The sequence below is a fragment of the Xiphophorus couchianus genome, chromosome 4 (assembly GCF_001444195.1).
Source record: "Xiphophorus couchianus chromosome 4, X_couchianus-1.0, whole genome shotgun sequence".
Taxonomy (NCBI): Eukaryota; Metazoa; Chordata; class Actinopteri; order Cyprinodontiformes; family Poeciliidae; genus Xiphophorus; species Xiphophorus couchianus.
Genome location: NC_040231.1, coordinates 31527384 through 31550996, shown reverse-complemented (window position 1 = coordinate 31550996; position 23613 = coordinate 31527384). Strand labels below are relative to the sequence as shown.

General features: G+C 39.3%; 1 protein-coding gene and 1 long non-coding RNA gene across 3 annotated transcripts; both read left to right on the top strand.

Annotated features, from left to right (window-relative positions):
- Window positions 1–174: 174 nt before the first annotated feature.
- Window positions 175–12376, top strand: LOC114142491 (uncharacterized). Of its 2 annotated transcripts, XR_003595030.1 has the most exons (7): window positions 175–1984; window positions 2159–2228; window positions 2321–2487; window positions 11239–11324; window positions 11499–11568; window positions 11661–11823; window positions 12106–12376. It is a non-coding gene; the product is annotated as an uncharacterized LOC114142491 (long non-coding RNA). The 2 variants fall into 2 exon arrangements; XR_003595029.1 differs by lacking the exons at window positions 175–1984; window positions 2159–2228; window positions 2321–2487 and having other exon boundaries at window positions 9515–11324.
- LOC114142490 (serine-rich adhesin for platelets-like) lies at window positions 5475–9186 on the top strand. Its single transcript, XM_028013797.1, has 2 exons — window positions 5475–5785; window positions 7504–9186. Exons 1-2 carry the CDS (start codon window positions 5740–5742, stop codon window positions 9030–9032), a joined length of 1575 nt encoding a protein of 524 aa, XP_027869598.1. The 5' UTR covers window positions 5475–5739; the 3' UTR covers window positions 9033–9186.
- Window positions 12377–23613: the final 11237 nt, after the last annotated feature.

Sequence of the window (23613 nt, the reverse complement as noted above, 5' to 3'; positions counted from 1 at the left end):
TTATCCCGCTGCTAGATTTTAGATGTTAAGGATACTAGCAGGACCGAGGATGCCTTAGGTAGCGACTTGCGCCGGGGCTTTTCTTTATCCCGCTGCTAGATTTTTTTATTTTAGATGTTAAGGATTCTAGCAGGACAGGCAATGCTGACTTTTTTGCTGTTAATAAAATTAATGACTAAATGCTGGAGGAGGCTAATTTAAATTTACGACAAACAAGACCATATTGCTGAACAAAAAACACTAAAAGGAGTCGGACATGGCTGGTGCGTAAAAGATAAATGCTAAAAGGAATGAGACAATGATTAATACTAAATCTAAAACAATCTTACTGGGTAAAAATCAAACCTCAAAACGATTAAGACAACGCGGCTCGGGACACTAGAATCAATACAATTGAGACATCACTGCTGCAAATTAAACTCTTTAAAATTTAAATAACGTTTCTGACACTTCTAATTTTTAAGACATGAAAAAACACAAATGGAGACACAATGTAATTGGTTATAATCGGTATAAACGGATCGAAACAGCAGTTTTAAAGTTATAACCATTCTGGTCTGGACATTATAAAATCCACACGAAATGACGCGAATTTACGTATGAAATAACAACAGCAGCGACAGTAAAAACGGACGTTAATTCAAATGTTCAAAGATGTCAAGAGGAAGAGAGAAATAGGCAGGACCTTTGGATCCCGGATATGAACCGTTGATCCACAGATCAATCATTTGGCGGCTGGATTCCTAAACCTTCAAGTCCACATGTTAAAATGTCGTTGAGCAAAACATTTAAACTCGGGTGATAATGGTTTTAAAGGTTGGTAATGCTGCTGGGTGTCAAACCTAAAATCTCTTAGGACCGAGAAGAGACAACGCTTTGCGGGACAAATTCATCTCTCTAAGGACGAAGACAACGCTTCTGTGGACAAATGAAATCTTTCAAGTAGTGAGGAATTTTAATCTTTTAGGACTAATATGATGTCATGGTGGACAACTTAAAATGTAGAGGAATTAAAACAACACGCGGAGTACAAATTAAAATCTTTAAGGATAAAAGAAAAAGACAGAGATAAATATTTGGTTAAGGCTTGGTCCAGTGACTTGGACCACCATAGACATATTCTGAGGACCACCAGGAGCTGCAGTCACCTTTCAGGTTAAGGCAAAAGTAAGTATCAGTCCCAGACAGAGCAGCTGGCAGTGAGACTGCTTCTTCCAAGATTCTCTCTGTGCTTCTGTCTCTGTTTTCCTCTCTACTCTCCCATGTTTCAGGGTGTAGTAGCGGTGCTTCCCCACACGGTGCTCTCTAATATAGTTAATTGTTCTCACCTGTTCCTCCACTAATCCACTCTCCCAGTTCTACTCTTTCAGGTTTTAGCTGCTCATCGCTGGATTCTTTCATCGTTGTCCATGTGGTTCCTGCTTGTAAGTTTTTGCATTCAACAACACATAATATTGCTGGCCTCCTGCTGGCATTGGTGACCATCAGCTTTAATAAATAAATATAGAAAGAAATTCACTATTAGTAGAAAGTGTTCCTCCATATAGAGTTAAATTTACATTAAGTGAGGAAAGTTTGCCTGATAATATTTTGTATTAGAGACCAAATTAAAGCAGCAAGTCAATAAAAATTTGGAAGACAGAATTTATGATTGAGGGATTTAATTAAGAGCTTTTATCCAGAGGGAAAGTAGAGAACAGGATCGGAGGGAAGGAAATAGAGAGGATGTGGAGTAAAGATAAACTATTAATCTCATAAAACAAATAGTTCATGTGGCCTTATTCATGTGTTACAACACAGAAAGATCCCAAAAAGAGAATAGACTTTAAAAAATACTGACACTAGTTTCTGATCCCAGGTCCAGACTGCTCAGATCTCTGATGTTCTGATCATCCCAGGTTGGATCTCCTGAGCCTGGAATCCTCCACCTTCAACACCACCAGTCAGGTGGAGGAAGATAAGAGAACCCAGTTGGTCAAAAAAAGTAAGAACATTTCTATCTACAAAACATAACGAAACATTTCAGATGGAGCTGCACAGAGTTGAGCTGAAAGTTAGAAACTGGTTCTGTTTGCTGTCTGTGATTATTTTCCTTTTTAACTCTTTTGTCTTTTCTTTTTTTTTCATTTCTCCGTCAACTCATGTCACACGACTTGAGTTGACCAACAATTAAAGCAGAAGACCTGCTCCACCTGCTGTTCTACTGGTTGGAAGAGATTGTGGAAAAGGTGAGGACATGATGATGACTTGATCAGAAAGTCTCCTTCAGTCATCTGTTATTTAGACTGAATGTGTGTCTGATTATGTGTTGATTCTCCAGCATCAGCGAGACAAGACAAGACTGGACCAATGAGGAGAGAGAAGACACAGAGGACTGAGGAGACGCTGGAAATCCTGCTGGAAATCCAGAGAAGATGTTTCCTGATGCATCAGGGGGACAACTGAGGACAGGACACAGCATAAAGAGACAGAGATCATGTGAAGTAGGTCCTTCAATAACAAACTAACATTTGCCAACTATGTTAATTTAGTTACTGTTTTGTTGCAGTTAAAACAAGCGAATGTAGGGTAAGAATCGACAGTAGCCAGCAGACAAATAATTATCCAGTTAGTGAATCTCCAGTTAGTGGATTTGCAATATTACCTGTGCTAAACAAGAAACAAGATTAGAGATATTAATGTTTATGTGTGACTGTAAAACATCAATTTAATATCATGCTCTTTTTAGTATCATTAAAGTGATGGTTATTCTGAATGTTTTCTAGATTCAAGGATGGCCTTTCAACCCTGGATGTCATTTATGCTTCGGAGCTTCATTCTTCTGTGTTCAGGCCCTTTATGTGCACAAGGGTGGAAAAGCTGACATCAGAAATGTTAGAGGAAATCTGTGAAGTTCAGCTCAGCGAAAAGGACAGCACCAGACGACAAGAAGAAACCAGACTGCTAGGATTCTCCTTGAGACAGACCAAACCTCGCTTTCCTGTTCAAACACTGTCAAGATACCAAAGCCCAAAACAAATGATCAATTCCAAAAAACATGGACTTTGGGATAAAAACTCTTTGGACTTTATTAAGTTCAAATACAGAATCACAAAACATAAATGTGGATGTTGGCCTGTGAAGGCAGATGTTAACTTGTGAAACCTGCTCTGTTCAACTGTCACTACCAACTGTTATGACTATTGTTGAAAACTGTTGTAATGCTTCATTGTATTTACATGTAAATATTAGAAATGAACATTTTTATGTCATCAAAAATTGTTGCAATAAAAAGTGACATACTATTAACACATGGCTGATTTTTGTTTTATTTTGACAAATTATTTTTGAAAGCTGCCAAACAGGCAACAAATTAACCAGATGTTAATGAAATAAATAAGAAAAACAACAAAAACAACCTTGTTAGGTAGGTGGTACATGACATCCGGTTTACCAGTGAGACTGTTGAACAGGTCTGATGGTATTTGTAGTCCATCTTTCCTTTCATCAATGTCACATTGCAGCAAACCCATGAACACAAACCGCACTAGACACATCTGCTCATAACTGCCACTAAAGACGTGTCTTTGCTTCAGATCATCCAGAACTGGGACTAACAACAAAGCAAAATTATAACAAATGAAGGAAAATTTCAGCAGGAAAGACAAACAGTCTAGAATGGCATCATTGGTTTCCATAAAATTGATACTTTCTTTAATTTGCTCTTCACCTTGTGCCAAGAACTGAACATTTTACCCACATGAAAAACAGAACACTTGAACTGTCCTGGATGTTGACCACAGAAGTCACAAAACATGGAACATGGCCACCTTAAAAAAAAAAAAAAAGATACAGTTGAAACAGATATTTATACACCAAGAGAAAGATACAAACATCTCTCTCTGTGTCTGTATAGACAGATTCACATCCATCTATATGCCTGGTACGGCATGACCTCAGGTCATCTCCTCTCTCGACCAGAGTCAGAGAGCGTTAGGGCAGTGGTCAAGACGAGATGAGAGGAGTAGAGCTTGTGAGTTTTAGGTCTGGTTCACACGGCACGATTTAAGGATTGTCGGACGATTTTCCAAACTTCTGTGACCACAGAGCCGATAAAAGTCCAACAGGTTCGTGTGTCCAGCCACACGGCAGGAGCAACACACCACCACACAAACCGATTCCAGGAGAAAATCCAGTAAAACTCCCAACATATCATACATGAATTTAGAATAATCAAACACGGATGACGATGTAGAAGCAGCAGTGTTAGTTTGTGACCTCATTTTAAGGATAAAAGACATAACAAAAAGAAAAGGCGGTTGATAAAAGATGGCAGGAGCAGCCGCTCTATTTGCTGCACTATAACTTGGAGGTGAGTTATGTTTTTTTGTAGTTAACATTTTTAACTGAATAAACTTTTCCACATATAATAAAAATATATAAAAATGACCTTTACATATAGTAATAAACATTTCCACATATCACCTCCGATGTCCACCGGACTCTCAGTTGCCATGTCAACTGTTTTTGATTCCCCTCCGTTCTTACGTCACCGCGCTTTCTGATTGGCTACCTGTCACATTTAACTGCCTGCGTTCTCGCTCCCAGTCAGTGAAAACCCTACAGGCCGCTAAAATCAAGCTAAGACAATGTTAAATATGCCCGATTTTAGATCTGACCAACCCCCAACCCCCGCACCGACCATTCTTGACCAGTGGGGAGGGCGGGGGGAGAACCACATTGGCTTAATAACCCCCTGAAGCTCCAGCCACCCCTCCATCGTTCTGCTCTGCCCCTTGCTCTGCTGTCTGAGCATCCTATGTGAAAAAATATTACATAATTAACAGACCTATTCTACCTCACATTCAGTGCTGACCTTACTAAACACCGGACTTTACAACAAATGCGTTGCGTGATAGATATCGAACTTATGGGTCCACTCACTGTACTTACAGCCGAGGTAGCGAAATAACTTCTAATGTCTGTCGTCCTTTTCTTTTTTGGTGGCGACATGGTCTCGGAGACTCATAATAAATGTCAATCTCAGAAGGAGACGCGTTCACTTTCAGCACCATGGACCAAGCTTCCGTTCCACGTGTGGCCAGCTGGCCGCCGCCTGTTGCAGCTAATCAAATAACGTAGATCCACGTTTTTTGAGCCAATAGCGGCATGGGTCGTCATAGTTCAGAACAGCAAATTTTAAAATGAATGCTACGACTGCGTAGTATATTAAAATATTAAACTAATCAATGTAGATTTTCGTTTATTTATTTTGTTTTTGTTAAAAAATACATATGTTTTTTTTTTTATCAATATGGCAAACATTGGTCGGAACTATTTTATATCCCTTGAATATTGGTTGTGACATGTCACGACCGTCCATACCCAAACCTACGCCCATGATAATATCGCACCAGTAATGTTTGTTTTAAAGATTTCATTGTGGACTCAAACTGGTTGGCCAGTAGGTGGCAGCATAGACACCTCGATACTTGTATTATATCTCTCACGCAGCAGCGCGTGCGTTCGTCACTGATAGTCATGGAAACGACGTTAGCGTTAGCAACCCTATAAATCGCCGTGACCGTCGGAATTCTTCCCCTTTGCGACTGGACTTTTGAAGGAGACGCCTGAAAGAGCCTTAACAGCCCCGGAAGGTTTGAACTTGTTGAGAAAGTCTGCTTAGCAAAACTCGCTGAAGAAGCACTTTGCTGAAAACGCACTTGCTGACGAAGCCTGCGGTTGAAAAACCTACGAAAGATGGATCCTGGTCAGGACAAGCACCAGCAGGGTGACCACCCGGAAGGTTAATGTCGTTCTTCTACTATTTTTAATAAACGAAAGCAAGTTATTACTAAGATATTAGTGAGTTGTTTAGTTTATTTTGTGTTTGTGTGTGTTTTTAAAGAAATTCCGACTGCTATATAGAAACAATATAATTACTTTGCTAGCATAAATCCTTCTTATCTAATGAGCCTTTTTCTTGACTGAAATTCGCTGTAAATGTCAGGAATGTTCAACTGTGATGTAGTGATTTAGGAAATATATGTTTTTAGTTAATTATGGTCAAATTAGTTCAATTAATGTTAAGCTTATAATTTGACCGTTATTTTTTGAAAAATGCGTGATAAACAATCAGTTTCCATGGATACGCTAAATGAAATATATTAAATATTTAATTTTATTTTTTTAAATTTCTTTGTTAGATTACTGAAATTTGTGGATAAATGTCTGTGATGTTAACACACTAGTGTTTGAATAAAATGTTATGCTGGTTTGAAAAAACAGTTAAATGTCCAATTCTTGGAAAAATAGATGGTTCTTGGTCGTTACTATGTTATTTTTTGAAAAATGCCCTCATAAACATATTTGGTTTCCATGGAAATAACCGGTTTATTAGGACACTGGAAGACGCTTTACATAATATCAGTAATATGCATTCATGCACACGTTCATGGTGATACGCTAATGGATTGTAGCCACAGCCGTTATATCAGGCCATTGGCCCGTCTGACCAGACCCAGCAGGAAAGGTGGGAGAAGTGTCTTGACCAAGGACTCAAGGACAGAGATGGGCCATTGCAGTGCAAACTCCTACCACTCCGTTTTGTGTGTGTGTGTGTGTGTGTGTGTGTGTGTGTGTGTGTGTGTGTGCGCATTAGGCAATGAATCATGTTTAGTCATAGAGATCATCAGTGAAAGCTGGTTTTCACAAACAAAATAATGATTTCTTTGTGAAAATCAGCTTCGATGACTTTGGTGTCCAGTTCTTGGATGACTGGTTGGTTCTTTGTCCATTTTTTGAAAAATGCCCATACAAATGTATTTAGTCTCCAAGGATACATTGGTAAAATGACTTCCATAAAATAATTAAAGAAACACTTTTGAAACATGTACCTTCTATAGTATCCCTAAATTATTTAGCTGTAATTCTAGAAATGTCACGAATGCGTACGGTGATGATCTTATTTTGTTTGAAGACAAAATAAGATTAATCAGATTACTTTTAATCATTTTTAAAATGATTAAAACAGAAAAGCAAAACTAGATTGTTCTTTACCTAATTTTTTTATACACCCTGACAAACATGTTTGTTTTCCATGAATGCACTGATCTGAATACAATAAATAAGCTTATTACTTAAAATATATAAACACATTTTTTTTCTAATGATAGACTTCAATATGCGTGTTTAGTTTTCCTACATTGGTGAACTGATCTGAAAAGAAGAAGAAACATTTAAATTAAAATAAATTTTGATGACTTTGGTGTTCAATTTAGGAAATTGTGACTCTTTGAAAAACATAGCTTAGGAAGGTATAATTTGCATTTTTGGGATGAAACATATTTGTGAGTTAATTGGATTTTTGTGATTTAAATGTTAGTTATTTGAAATTTTGGAAAATGACAGTAATGCTGTTTGCAGTTGTTTTGAAAATATGTTGTTGTTTATTTTTTTTGTTGCTGTTTTGTTGTTACTAAAGATTAGTTTATTTATTCTATTTCACATTTCACTCCCCATCAGTTTCTGAAGACAAGGGAGAGGAGTCACACAGGACTTCACCTCCAATCACGGTGAGTAGTACTACCAGCTCCAGTGAAGACAAGGTTGGTAATAAAAGTACTAGCAGCTCCAGTAATAGCAGCTCCAGTACTAGTAGCTCCAGCACTAGCAGGTCCAGTGGCAGCGGTACTAGCAGCTCCAGTGGCAGCGGTACTAGCAGCTCCAGTGGCAGCGGTACTAGCAGCTCCAGTGGCAGCGGTACTAGCAGGTCCAGTGGCAGCCGTACTAGCAGGTCCAGTGGCAGCAGTACTAGCAGGTCCAGTGGCAGCCGTACTAGCAGCTCTAGTGGCAGCAGTACTAGTAGCAGCAGCTCTAGTTATAGTTGTACTAGCAGCTCCAGTGAAGACGAGGTTGGTAATGACTGTACTACCAGCTCCAGTCCGACAGTGGACCGTTCTTACGCTGTGTTAGAGCTGCTGGAGGTTCTCCCTCCAAAATTTAAATACACATGGGACATCGGGATGGCTCAGCAGCCTCAAGAGCCCATTTTGCGTCTACAGGACTCCAGACAAATTGGGACCTCTCAACCTTACCAGGTAGGTTTGGAAGAGGACGCGGGTCATGTGATGACTGGCATGAACAGAAAGAGAACAAAAGCCAGTGATGCTGAAGAGGAGTCCCCCACCAAGAAGACTAGGCACAGTGTTGGTGAAGAGGATCCCGTTTTGTCATCCCCTGTCACCAGTCCCTCACAATACATGGTGCATGAGGATTCCGTTTGGTCACATCCTTTCCTCAGTCCCTTATGTATATTGGCACATGAGGATCTTGATTGGTCATCCCCTGAGATCAGCCCCTCACAGTACATAATGCATGAGGAGCCTTTTCTGTCCTCCACTGTCTTATGTCCCTCACCATTGGATCTAATTTTGGAGGATCCAATTTTGCCACCCTCTGTCTTCAGTTCTTCACCAATTCCTTATGAAGAACACCTTCTGTTATTCCCTGCCATCAGTCCTCCACAAAGGCTAGGTTTGGAAGAGGAACCGGGTCATGTGACATCTGTCACCTGCAGAAAGAGGACAAAGGGCAGTGATGCTGAAGAGGAGCCCCCTGGCAAGAAGACTAGGCACAGTGTTGCTGAAGAGTTTCCCATTCTGTCATCCCCTGTCATCGGTCCCTCACAGTACATTTTGCCCGAGGATCCTTTTCTGTCACCCACTGTGTCCACTGTCTTTAGTCCCTCACCATTGGAACCAATTTTTGAGGATCTAATTTTGCCAGCCTGTGTCTTCAGTCCTTCACCTACATTGGCATTTGAGGATCCCATTCTGTCTTTCCCTGTTCTTGGTCTCTCACCATCAGCACATGGCAATGATTCAAGTTTGTCATCCCCTGAAGACTGTATCTGGGTGGAGTCTGAAGAGGACACAGAAGAGGAACCAATACCATCAACAGCTGGGATTGGACCAGACGGAATTAGAGTAAGAGAGAGTTTCAGACAAGCGTGGTTTAGACCTCACTACGACTTGTCAAGTGACTCTGATTAGATTGGGATCTTGAAAAACTGAAGACCTACCTGAGAAGTCCCATTGGTATATCATCATTTCTCTGTTGTTTTTGTTAAAGCCAATGGCTTTCTAGCAGGACCGAGGATGCCTTAGGTAGCGACTTGCGCCGGGGCTTTTCTTTATCCCGCTGCTAGATTTTAGATGTTAAGGATACTAGCAGGACCGAGGATGCCTTAGGTAGCGACATGCGCCGGGGCTTTTCTTTATCCCGCTGCTAGATTTTAGATGTTAAGGATACTAGCAGGACCGAGGATGCCTTAGGTAGCGACTTGCGCCGGGGCTTTTCTTTATCCCGCTGCTAGATTTTAGATGTTAAGGATACTAGCAGGACCGAGGATGCCTTAGGTAGCGACTTGCGCCGGGGCTTTTCTTTATCCCGCTGCTAGATTTTTTTATTTTAGATGTTAAGGATTCTAGCAGGACAGGCAATGCTGACTTTTTTGCTGTTAATAAAATTAATGACTAAATGCTGGAGGAGGCTAATTTAAATTTACGACAAACAAGACCATATTGCTGAACAAAAAACACTAAAAGGAGTCGGACATGGCTGGTGCGTAAAAGATAAATGCTAAAAGGAATGAGACAATGATTAATACTAAATCTAAAACAATCTTACTGGGTAAAAATCAAACCTCAAAACGATTAAGACAACGCGGCTCGGGACACTAGAATCAATACAATTGAGACATCACTGCTGCAAATTAAACTCTTTAAAATTTAAATAACGTTTCTGACACTTCTAATTTTTAAGACATGAAAAAACACAAATGGAGACACAATGTAATTGGTTATAATCGGTATAAACGGATCGAAACAGCAGTTTTAAAGTTATAACCATTCTGGTCTGGACATTATAAAATCCACACGAAATGACGCGAATTTACGTATGAAATAACAACGGCAGCGACAGTAAAAACGGACGTTAATTCAAATGTTCAAAGATGTCAAGAGGAAGAGAGAAATAGGCAGGACCTTTGGATCCCGGATATGAACCGTTGATCCACGGATCAATCATTTGGCGGCTGGATTCCTAAACCTTCAAGTCCACATGTTAAAATGTCGTTGAGCAAAACATTTAAACTCGGGTGATAATGGTTTTAAAGGTTGGTAATGCTGCTGGGTGTCAAACCTAAAATCTCTTAGGACCGAGAAGAGACAACGCTTTGCGGGACAAATTCATCTCTCTAAGGACGAAGACAACGCTTCTGTGGACAAATGAAATCTTTCAAGTAGTGAGGAATTTTAATCTTTTAGGACTAATATGATGTCATGGTGGACAACTTAAAATGTAGAGGAATTAAAACAACACGCGGAGTACAAATTAAAATCTTTAAGGATAAAAGAAAAAGACAGAGATAAATATTTGGTTAAGGCTTGGTCCAGTGACTTGGACCACCATAGACATATTCTGAGGACCACCAGGAGCTGCAGTCACCTTTCAGGTTAAGGCAAAAGTAAGTATCAGTCCCAGACAGAGCAGCTGGCAGTGAGACTGCTTCTTCCAAGATTCTCTCTGTGCTTCTGTCTCTGTTTTCCTCTCTACTCTCCCATGTTTCAGGGTGTAGTAGCGGTGCTTCCCCACACGGTGCTCTCTAATATAGTTAATTGTTCTCACCTGTTCCTCCACTAATCCACTCTCCCAGTTCTACTCTTTCAGGTTTTAGCTGCTCATCGCTGGATTCTTTCATCGTTGTCCATGTGGTTCCTGCTTGTAAGTTTTTGCATTCAACAACACATAATATTGCTGGCCTCCTGCTGGCATTGGTGACCATCAGCTTTAATAAATAAATATAGAAAGAAATTCACTATTAGTAGAAAGTGTTCCTCCATATAGAGTTAAATTTACATTAAGTGAGGAAAGTTTGCCTGATAATATTTTGTATTAGAGACCAAATTAAAGCAGCAAGTCAATAAAAATTTGGAAGACAGAATTTATGATTGAGGGATTTAATTAAGAGCTTTTATCCAGAGGGAAAGTAGAGAACAGGATCGGAGGGAAGGAAATAGAGAGGATGTGGAGTAAAGATAAACTATTAATCTCATAAAACAAATAGTTCATGTGGCCTTATTCATGTGTTACAACACAGAAAGATCCCAAAAAGAGAATAGACTTTAAAAAATACTGACACTAGTTTCTGATCCCAGGTCCAGACTGCTCAGATCTCTGATGTTCTGATCATCCCAGGTTGGATCTCCTGAGCCTGGAATCCTCCACCTTCAACACCACCAGTCAGGTGGAGGAAGATAAGAGAACCCAGTTGGTCAAAAAAAGTAAGAACATTTCTATCTACAAAACATAACGAAACATTTCAGATGGAGCTGCACAGAGTTGAGCTGAAAGTTAGAAACTGGTTCTGTTTGCTGTCTGTGATTATTTTTCTTTTTAACTCTTTTGTCTTTTCTTTTTTTTTCATTTCTCCGTCAACTCATGTCACACGACTTGAGTTGACCAACAATTAAAGCAGAAGACCTGCTCCACCTGCTGTTCTACTGGTTGGAAGAGATTGTGGAAAAGGTGAGGACATGATGATGACTTGATCAGAAAGTCTCCTTCAGTCATCTGTTATTTAGACTGAATGTGTGTCTGATTATGTGTTGATTCTCCAGCATCAGCGAGACAAGACAAGACTGGACCAATGAGGAGAGAGAAGACACAGAGGACTGAGGAGACGCTGGAAATCCTGCTGGAAATCCAGAGAAGATGTTTCCTGATGCATCAGGGGGACAACTGAGGACGGGACACAGCATAAAGAGACAGAGATCATGTGAAGTAGGTCCTTCAATAACAAACTAACATTTGCCAACTATGTTAATTTAGTTACTGTTTTGTTGCAGTTAAAACAAGCGAATGTAGGGTAAGAATCGACAGTAGCCAGCAGACAAATAATTATCCAGTTAGTGAATCTCCAGTTAGTGGATTTGCAATATTACCTGTGCTAAACAAGAAACAAGATTAGAGATATTAATGTTTATGTGTGACTGTAAAACATCAATTTAATATCATGCTCTTTTTAGTATCATTAAAGTGATGGTTATTCTGAATGTTTTCTAGATTCAAGGATGGCCTTTCAACCCTGGATGTCATTTATGCTTCGGAGCTTCATGCTTCTGTGTTCAGGCCCTTTATGTGCACAAGGGTGGAAAAGCTGACATCAGAAATGTTAGAGGAAATCTGTGAAGTTCAGCTCAGCGAAAAGGACAGCACCAGACGACAAGAAGAAACCAGACTGCTAGGATTCTCCTTGAGACAGACCAAACCTCGCTTTCCTGTTCAAACACTGTCAAGATACCAAAGCCCAAAACAAATGATCAATTCCAAAAAACATGGACTTTGGGATAAAAACTCTTTGGACTTTATTAAGTTCAAATACAGAATCACAAAACATAAATGTGGATGTTGGCCTGTGAAGGCAGATGTTAACTTGTGAAACCTGCTCTGTTCAACTGTCACTACCAACTGTTATGACTATTGTTGAAAACTGTTGTAATGCTTCATTGTATTTACATGTAAATATTAGAAATGAACATTTTTATGTCATCAAAAATTGTTGCAAATAAAATTGACATACTATTAACACATGGCTGATTTTTGTTTTATTTTGACAAATTATTTTTGAAAGCTGCCAAACAGGCAACAAATTAACCAGATGTTAATGAAATAAATAAGAAAAACAACAAAAACAACCTTGTTAGGTAGGTGGTACATGACATCCGGTTTACCAGTGAGACTGTTGAACAGGTCTGATGGTATTTGTAGTCCATCTTTCCTTTCATCAATGTCACATTGCAGCAAACCCATGAACACAAACCGCACTAGACACATCTGCTCATAACTGCCACTAAAGACGTGTCTTTGCTTCAGATCATCCAGAACTGGGACTAACAACAAAGCAAAATTATAACAAATGAAGGAAAATTTCAGCAGGAAAGACAAACAGTCTAGAATGGCATCATTGGTTTCCATAAAATTGATACTTTCTTTAATTTGCTCTTCACCTTGTGCCAAGAACTGAACATTTTACCCACATGAAAAACAGAACACTTGAACTGTCCTGGATGTTGACCACAGAAGTCACAAAACATGGAACATGGCCACCTTAAAAAAAAAAAAAAAAGATACAGTTGAAACAGATATTTATACACCAAGAGAAAGATACAAACATCTCTCTCTGTGTCTGTATAGACAGATTCACATCCATCTATATGCCTGGTACGGCATGACCTCAGGTCATCTCCTCTCTCGACCAGAGTCAGAGAGCGTTAGGGCAGTGGTCAAGACGAGATGAGAGGAGTAGAGCTGAGTTATGTTTTTTTGTAGTTAACATTTTTAACTGAATAAACTTTTCCACATATAATAAACATATATAAAAATGACCTTTACATATAGTAATAAACATTTCCACATATAACCTCCGATGTCCACCGGACTCTCAGTTGCCATGTCAACTGTTTTTGATTCCCCTCCGTTCTTACGTCACCGCGCCTTTAATGTTCAACATTATTAATCTAATTGACATATTAGTGTTTTGTGTTCATGTTGTGATTAGATCAGTTTCGACAGAGAAAAAAACAAACCTGCTTGTCAAAAGGAAGAGCTGGTGTCATTGAAAATTAAAAAGTGAATTCTGTAAAATGTTTAGAGTTGCCAAGCACGCCGCTTATTGCTGGCTGTACAATTTTCAGGAATAACCGACGACGACGCCTGATCTGAATGAATCAAAGTCGACATTCAAGGTCTTTTTGCGACAGTGAAAACCTTTTAGCTCAGAAAATCCTTTCAATTGAGGGCGCATTTGAAAATGCAGCTCCAACTACTCCGTTTCCAATGTTCCCTGGAAAAGAAAAAAGAAAAAAAAAAGGTTTCTCACAGGCTAGAAACCCGCACCCCTTCACTATCTCTCTAGATCACAGCTCGTTAGTTCAAGAAATGCTTCAAAACACAAGAGTGAGTTGGAGGTTTTATTCAGGCCCTGCTGATTAGCACAGCTTTCAGAAACAACAGCTCCATTCTGTGGTCTCAGCCCTGCAAAGAGCTGAAATGACCTAAATTATTTCTCCTCTCACAAACACAGGATGGAAATCTTATTGTTGCGTTTACAGCAAAAACTAAGAATGAAAATGAAGTCAGTTCCTCAATATTCATCTTCAATACAAAAAACATAACACCCATAACCATCATGAGCTATGGGAGATTTCATGAAAGAACTTCCATTCTTTAAAGCTACTTTTATTACCAATATGTTTTTTTTACACAATTGCTAAAACTATGTATATGTTGTGACAGTATAATATAAGACAATCTGAAAAAAAATCGTTGGCCCTGCTCTCATCTGGATAAGATCTTTTCTGGAACGATAAGTTTCTTCTCTGCCTTTAGTAGCAGTGAGAAGCGCATACATGGTGTTGATTGACAGCGCTAAGAACCTCCTTCTTGCTCTGATTGGTCATTTTTGACTGGGAGTGGTGCATTTTTCTTAGACTGTAATAGTAGCACACATTATCTGTCTCATTCTGTGACAGTCTTTACAAATATTTAGAAAGAAAAAATAGTTTTGTGAAAGTTGTATACTGCAGCTTTAAAGTCAGAGAGCCTTCAGAGAGCAGAAGGGTCATTTTTATACTCTGAACAGAGTCTGAGTCTGTTTACAAAGCTGTTTAAATTGAAATGATTTGATAGCATAATTATTTATAATATTTGATTCAATAAAACAGATGTAACTTATGCAACTTATTCTGTGGCGGGCAGAACCATGAATGTGAAGGCTTGCAAAAGAAAAAGTAGTAGTAAAGAATTCCTTCAAATTTTTTTATATTCTACCAAATTTAATTGATTTGATGTAGTTTTTCATGCATGGAAAATTGTATGTCCATCAGAACAGAACAAGTATGTGTTGCAGGAAAGTCGGTTGATTTCTCTAGAAGCTGTTTTGCAGCCATTTTGTCTGCAAATACAAACATGGATTTCCTGAGGGTTCTCCATGCATTTAGATTTGAAATATTCAAGTAAAAAACCCCCAAATGAATAGTATTGCATATTGCTCCGTAGGAGACGCTGCATGATGCTGATGACTGAAAGGTCACCATGGAGAAATGCTCCAGTCTTTAGCGCTTACAAGAGAAAACAAGCTGAACGCACGAGGAGAAATGCTAAAACACACGTCCAATATGACATTTAAGAGCAGAGTCATCACATCTATAATCAGGAATTACAAAGAGTGAAGCCATTATAATTTCCTGAAAGTGTCAATAAAAATCCTAATAACACCCAGACCTCATTTACTGTTGTTGACAGGGTGAGAAACTCGTGTCCATGTGACCCGGCCTCATCCAGAACCGCTCCATGTCGTATCTTTGACAGAAAGTCTTCACGACTTGTTGCATTGATATGACTCCTGATATCATCTTTATTAATGAATTTAGTTGTCTTGCAAAATGTATTGCAGATAGTAAATGCTTCACTTCTCTCAGGTCATTTTCAAAAAGGCCATAAAAATGTAAGCAGTCGAGCATCTTTTCAAGAAACATAATCAGGAGGCCTCGATAACCAGCAATTAATTACATGCAGTTCCATAGTAAAAGTAAATTGCAGGCGTGCCGTGGTGGCATAGCGGTTGGCACGACCCGTATTTGGAGGCCTTCAGTCCTCGACTCGGCCATCGCGGGTTCGACTCCCGGACCCGATGACATTTGCCGCATATCTCCCCCCCTCTCCTTCCCTGTTTCCTGTCAGCCCACTGTCATATAAGGGACACTAGAGCCCACAAAAGACCCCCTGGAGGGGTAAAAAAAAAAAAAAAGAAAAAGTAAATTGCACAACTGAATTAATCAGGTATTTTTCTAATCCAAAATACTCTGACAGTTGGAAAAAAAAAGAAAACAACTAGATACACTATCAGAACTTTAATAACAAAAATACATTTGCTACTGCAGGAGTATTTCTCAATGCAAAGTATTCTAAACTTCCTGGATGTTTTTCCTGTAAAAAAAACAACAAAAACACACTTTCTCATTCACAAAATTAAAAACCAGACCCTTGTTCTACGCTTTGCTTCGTGCAGAGGGTCTGGACTCTCGCTATTGAGAACGATTGCTTCCTGGAGGCGTGGACTGTGTTGAAGTTTTAATTTTTACCCAATTATGTACCCAAATGTTTGTCCGTGTCCTATGGAATGCACCTGGTCAATGCTATGAAGCTTACCTGAAATTCCCTGTGCTGTAAACAAACCAACCAGAGGATCGCTGATCTGAGCGAATTTCTGAAACTGCAAAGTTCAGAACAGAACTTTGCACCATTCTGATGGCTGAAGAACCTGAATAATAGATTACAAACAATAAATAACATTTTTGTTGAGCTCATCTGTCTCAGTATTAACAAGTTCAACAATTTAGCAGCAAAAAGCGGTTTTGAATTGGAATTGTTGCTTATTTTGTCAATATAGTTTTCAATTAAAATACGATTAATTAACTACATAATAACTCAGTTAAATAACTCGACTAAGATTTTTAATCGAGACCCACCACTGTTATTAATTCCTGGCTAAATGACATGGGCAAAATCACTAAAGGTTTGTAATAAATAATAGTAAATGGTGGCTTATTCATTCATTTTTTGTGAACGATCTGCCCAGTACGTCACATTGGATGGAAGCTACAGCTTCATAAACTGGCTTTCCCACAAGAGTACCATCAATACCCAAACAAACACAAGAAAATAGCTTTGGAGTAGCTGTCCACTGTGGAAGAAACTATGCATGAAAGATCAGGGCAGACATTTAATCCAGCTGGGTAGAGACGGCAGCAGAAACATCCACAGGTTCATGGTGACTACAGACCTGCTGCGTCATCCGAGGAAGTCTCTGATTATCGACGCTGCGGCACAACGACAGCAAAAGGAAGGACGGCTACTAAATCTTTTAGACGCTGCAGTGAAAACACACAGCACTGTGTGAGAACAGCCTGTCAATTCCCAGCTCTTCTCTTAATGAAGCGCTCGCAGGTTTTCGTCTCGTTCTGACATTTCAGAGTAAAGCCCTCTCTTTCCAGGTGTGTAGCCCGAGGATAACAATGTTCAAGTGTATAAAATTGGCTTGGGCTGAGATCACAAGAAGAAAGGAGGACCTAAAGTGGATATATATATTTTTTTGAACGAAGGTCTTTATTAGCTCGGGGAGCTGAATTTCTATTACATAAGATAAGAAGAGGGCTGACAAAATGGATTGTGTCATTTACTGAAATTAGAGGTGTTCCAGACACGATCTGTGCAGAGTCTAATTAGAATCTACAGAGGATTTGAACGTACTTTAGTGATGATCCCTTGGTGGAAGCCTTCTTTTATTGCCTCCTCTACAGTGTCAAAGGTTAAATCCCACATTTCTTCTTCCTGAACATCTTCTTTTATGCACTAATAACCGTGACATACGCTATTACCGCAATAGGGGTGACTTATTCAGGAGGTGGTTTGGTTTAAATGGCATGTAAGCGTGACAATAAGGATACCGCGTCTCATTAATTGCTTGAACATTAGTGCTATTATCAAGATTTGTATCGGACCACATAATGATTTACTGAATGTGTTTTGAATATTAAGTGTCCTTTGTTTCAGTAAATCGGTGCTTATTTGATCCATTCCTCCCAGCGCTGAAAGGGGCTCAGTAATGGTCTAAACTAGATTGACTTGGAATCCAACAATAAATAGATGATTCCAGGAAAATCTGAACAGCAACACACATTTTCAATTTAGGACGCAGAACAGTAAAGTAAGTGGAGAGTATCGAAAAAGCCTTCAGAGACGAAGCTCTGCTTTGTTCAGAGAGCTGAATGCTGAAGGCTCAACCCTCCACTCAGAATAAATATATGTGAATTCTTCCAATATTTTACAGTGGGTTTTTTTTTTTTTAACAATCTTTACTAACCTTTCCTTGATTTTCCTGAAGGTTGCTTTATGAATCATTATGGTAGAAACCTTTTAATGTCATCATTAATATTTAATGCCTCATCTTATGAGAAATATGATTAGCCCGTTGAAGTAGAACTTTATGTTTTTCCAGTGATTATGTCGTAGCTTGTGGCATTCAAGAGTTTGCCTAATTGTAAAATTAAAATAAATGGGAAATAAAAACTTTCTGCAGATACTTTAAGGGCCACTGTTTCATAATGCACACAAGTTATAACATCGCCTTTTCTGAAAATCTGCAACAGATGTAAAATGGCTCATCGTAGATGAAACATGACGTCCAACAAAAGGCTCAGAGGTTGAACAGTATGTATGACTTATTGCTGATGGAGAACAGACAACTCATCATGTTTATGCGCCAGTTATTAAAGATGATTTGAGCTAAATGACAAGTCATTATGGGAACACTGTGGTTAGGGAATACATTTGTAATTGTTTGCCTGTCACAAAAGTTGTTGTGACAGGTAAACTATAAACAAACACATTCTTAAAGAGGCAGTACTTTGGAAAAATCAAAACATTTTTAAGCTATGTAATATTATCCACTCAACAAAACACACCTGCAGTGTCGCTTTGATTCTTTCATGCAGGTTTGAGAAATCCTTTAATCTCCATGGTTACCATTCAGCTGTGTAAAAGGACTCGGTGGACCTAGCTCCGCCTTCGAGACGCAGCTCCTCCTCAGAGCTGCAGTTTCCGAGCTTCCGCTTCGCCCTGGGCAGCCAGCGGTGACTTCCTGAAAGTCCAAGTTCAAGGCATTAAATTAGGAAGTCAAATTTGTTTTGAATCATATTTGATATGTACAGCATTTTTATAACAACTGAAGGTAACAGCCACTAGTAAGCTTGAAAATACATAATGCTGTCCGTTTTAAACAACATAGGAACATTTTTAAGAAGGTTTCTTTAGTAAAGGGACAAATATTCTGATTTTAGCATTCTTGAAAAAAAAAATACTTGATTAGAACTGGAAGAAAGTGAACTTTAATTTTTAGAATTTCTTAACTAATTGTTAAATGTATTATTAAATAAATATTAGGCATAAAAAGGAACTGTTGAACCCAACTGCCCAAATAAGAAATACAACCAAATAAGAAACTTCTGAACATATGTTATCATGCAACACCTGGCAAAACAAGCCGGAGCCCTTAAACATTGCAACCATAAACCTCAGTGTATTTTTATTTTATTTTTATAGATCAGAACGAATCGTTTTGAAACAAAAGGAAAAAAAAAAAACATTACATGATTTTCTAAATAAAAGTATCCCATGCATTATAATCACCCCAATTTATTCCGATACCCCTGAATAAAATGCAGTGCAACCAGTTGCCTGTAGAGGTCGCTAACAGTTAGGCCAAAGCTTCTGGAGCTGACAAAGGACAGCAGCTGACTAATAAAAGCTGAGCCGTCCAAACGAAGTGTGTGCAGCTCCAGGAGCCAGTGGGAAACATTTATCACATCCAAGCTCTGCTACTGCAACACTGCTGCACACATGTCCCAGCATAATGCTCAGAATGACTTTACTTCATCTGAAAAGGTCCAACTGAAACACTGACAGATTGTATTTCTCTATATGGTGACATAACTGAATAAAACTCTTATTGTTCTTATCGGTTTAAGAGATCTTCACTCTCGGTTTGGAGGCGTGTTTGTTGCTGCTAGCATTTGTAAGACAAAGTGGGCTGAAGCCATTACTCAGTGTCCTCTCCAGCAGAAGCAGCTCCTTGTTTGGGTGAAGAAGAAAAATTAAAAACTTTAACAAACCCTAAGAACCACCCTGTGAGAACTTCACTGACCCGCCAGACCCACCTGCTCTCCTGTTCTTTTTATACTCTTAATTCTTTGGTCACTCACTTTTTTGTGTTGTTGTTGCTTTTATTAATCATCAGTTTCAAATGTATTGACATTTGTTTACAAAATTGTTTTTTTTGTTTTTATTTTATTTATTTACTTTTTTGTGGTTTTGTGTTATGATTTTATCCAGTAGTTGGACTTTATTAAAAAAGTTTTAATCAAGTTAACTGCAAGATCTGTAATAAAAAAAACAACAACACACATTTAAATTGCATTTTAATCAAAAACCATGCATAGAATAAAATAAACAACAGTTTCAATTCAAAAACCACTTTTTCTGCTAAATTATTAAATCAAAAGGCACACGAGCTTCAACAAGCTTTTACTTATAATGAAAAGATGCTAGCAGGAAAAGGATTCTCACTAAACATCAGCAGAAAACCCTTTAACGAGCATATCTATAAAATATTTTAGCTGTATTTGTTCAATCAAGTATTTTACTCACTTTATGTACAAGTTTGAGACAGACATTTTCCTTCAGAGTTCCAGGCAGGAAGTAGGGAAGTCTGGTCATGTGACCCTTCATACTCGCTACATGAAAGTGATATTGCTTAGAGGAGGCAACATATTATTTTATTTCAAAACTTCAGTTCGCTGCAAAACGACAAAACTTTCACAGCTTCCACAAGTAACAAAAAAAAGTCTGGCAACAGTTATTTTCAGTGGGATTTAAGTACAAAACTGTACAAAACTAAATACATTTTGAACAAAATCTTTCTGTAAAAATGTTCGACCCAGAACTCCTGAAGTGGCAAAGCTGTAGCTTCACCCAGTTCAAATTCTGCTGCTCTGTATTGATGTTAAAGTAGAAAAGAGCCTTTAGCATTAGAAACATTTTTTTAGCTGCAGAAACATCTTTTTTTTTCTCCGAAGAGTTTTTGCGGCGCTAGTGGCTCGTATTTTTTGTACAGTAGGCAGACAGGAAGGAGGGTGAGGAGACATGCGGTAAAGGTCGTCAGGAACGGGAGTCGAACCCGCGACGTCCGCGTCGAGGACTAAGGCCTCCAAACGTGGGGCGTGCTAACCCGCTGCGCCACCACCACAGCACGCTCCTCCAGAAACATCTTTTGCTACGTGCTGTTATTGCATTTTAAATATCTGTTTTCTTATCTAAAAGAGGAATTGGACTATTTAAGAATTTTAATGTCTAAATGTTCATCTCTAAAATTTTATAGACTAGGATTAAGTGGTTCAATGAAAAATCTGAAGAATGTGTCAATTTATAATCATCAAAAAAACTATCGATAAAATAATTGATTACTACTTTAATTGTTAGTTGCAACCAGGAATCTTTTTGTTAAATAAGTAAAATAAGGCAAAATGTGCAGTAAAAATTTTTTTTTTTTCATTAGCACAAAAACTTGATGACATACTTTGATTTATGAACTTTTCTTTTTGCCTGTACTGAACATTCAGTGGGACGGGCTGGCCTAATGTGTCATGTTGCTGTGTGTTACATTCAGTGGTTCACTGTGTTCAGTCTGGTTCACTGTGTGTTCAGTCTGGTTCACTGTGTTCAGTCTGGTTCACTGTGTTCAGTCTGGTTCACTGTGTTCAGTCTGGTTCACTGTGTTCAGTCTGGTTCACTGTGTGTTCAGTCTGGTTCACTGTGTTCAGTCTGGTTCACTGTGTGTTCAGTCTGGTTCACTGTGTTCAGTCTGGTTCACTGTGTGTTCAGTCTGGTTCACTGTGTTCAGTCTGGTTCACTGTGTTCAGTCTGGTTCACTGTGTTCAGTCTGGTTCACTGTGTGTTCAGTCTGGTTCACTGTGTTCAGTCTGGTTCACTGTGTTCAGTCTGGTTCACTGTGTTCAGTCTGGTTCACTGTGTGTTCAGTCTGGTTCACTGTGTTCAGTCTGGTTCACTGTGTGTTCAGTCTGGTTCACTGTGTGTTCAGTCTGGTTCACTGTGTTCAGTCTGGTTCACTGTGTGTTCAGTCTGGTTCACTGTGTGTTCAGTCTGGTTCACTGTGTTCAGTCTGGTTCACTGTGTTCAGTCTGGTTCACTGTGTGTTCAGTCTGGTTCACTGTGTGTTCAGTCTGGTTCACTGTGTGTTCAGTCTGGTTCACTGTGTGTTCAGTCTGGTTCACTGTGTTCAGTCTGGTTCACTGTGTGTTCAGTCTGGTTCACTGTGTTCAGTCTGGTTCACTGTGTTCAGTCTGGTTCACTGTGTTCAGTCTGGTTCACTGTGTTCAGTCTGGTTCACTGTGTGTTCAGTCTGGTTCACTGTGTGTTCAGTCTGGTTCACTGTGTTCAGTCTGGTTCACTGTGTTCAGTCTGGTTCACTGTGTTCAGTCTGGTTCACTGTGTTCAGTCTGGTTCACTGTGTGTTCAGTCTGGTTCACTGTGTGTTCAGTCTGGTTCACTGTGTTCAGTCTGGTTCACTGTGTTCAGTCTGGTTCACTGTGTTCAGTCTGGTTCACTGTGTTCAGTCTGGTTCACTGTGTTCAGTCTGGTTCACTGTGTGTTCAGTCTGGTTCACTGTGCTGCATCGTTCCCAACGAACAATGCGGGTAAACAAACCCGCATTGTTCGCAGCTCGTGTGTTTTGTTTGAGAAATAATCCAGTTCTGACGTTTTCTCCGAGCGTCAGCTTGTTAAAATGTCTGTGTCGAGTTCCCGCTGGCGCTCTGTGACGCTGCCTTGGTAAAAAAAAAAAAAAAAAAATCTGGTACACAGCTTCTCAGGAGAGCCGCAGGTTGTCGACTGGAAGTTTGTGTCGTCGCAGCGTCTAGAAATTGCCGCTGCCTGCTGGGATGTACCATCCACTCGCTGCTCTGCAGGGGCTTAGACCCACAATCCCGTCTGACTGCTCCTACTTGATATTTGGCAATAACCTTTATATGACTGAGAAATTGAATATCTCGGAACAGAATAATAAAAAAAACAAACAAACAATGACGGCATGTCTCCGTCTATATTTCAAATAGATTGGAAAGGAAACACTGACTTTTGCGACGCGCTCCCTCTTGCACCGTCTCTCCCCAGGTTAAGCAGTAGTTGTGGATTTCTCTGAGAGGCTCTTCTCAGTCATCCACACTTTTAGTGCTGGGAGTTTTTCATTTCCTTCACTTTATTTCATGATCTAGGAGAGGCTCTAGATGGCAGTTTGATTTATATGTTGTGTGTTTTTAAGCTCCTCTGCTGTTTGCAGTGTGTGCCGCAGTAAAACAGTTTTTTTGTTTGCCTGTTTGTGTTCAGGCCTGCATGGTGGTTCGGTTAATAGCACAGTTATCCTGCAAACAAGAAGCTCCTGAGTTTTGTTTTCCCCGTCCGTGTGTGTGTTCCTCCTTGTGTGCTTCAGCTTCCTCACACTGTCCAGAAGCATGACTAGCTTAAAATTGCGCAAATTGAAATTACAAAAATACATTTCCTTAATGGAAACACACCAGTTTTGAAAAAGACTTGCTGCGTATTTAGCATTTACTGTATTTCACAGAATTGCAATGGAAACACAAGTCATGTGATCAACAACGGGATGTTACTACTGGCAGAAAAGATGAAGAAGATGTAAGGTTTTTATTGACTTATCGCGTGAACAAATTTATTCATGTGTGATTTTATCTGCGTTTGTTACATAATGTAAACAACACAACTGAGAAATTGTTTGTTTTACGCTAACAAAATATCAAAAAACCTTTGCACCCATTTTTAATGGAAACACAGCTACTGTTAGATTGCTTGGCCATTTTCAGTGTGTTCCAGTAAAGTTGCTCTGTAATGAACTGGTGACCTGCCCAGCGTGTCTCTTGC

Bases quoted from the DNA above. Each gene is read 5' to 3' on its own strand.
- LOC114142490 (XM_028013797.1), top strand. From the start codon at position 5,740: ATGGATCCTGGTCAGGACAAGCACCAGCAGGGTGACCACCCGGAAG. The intron at 5,786-7,503 runs GTTAATGTCGTT...ACTCCCCATCAG, and splicing joins GCAGGGTGACCACCCGGAAG to TTTCTGAAGACAAGGGAGAG.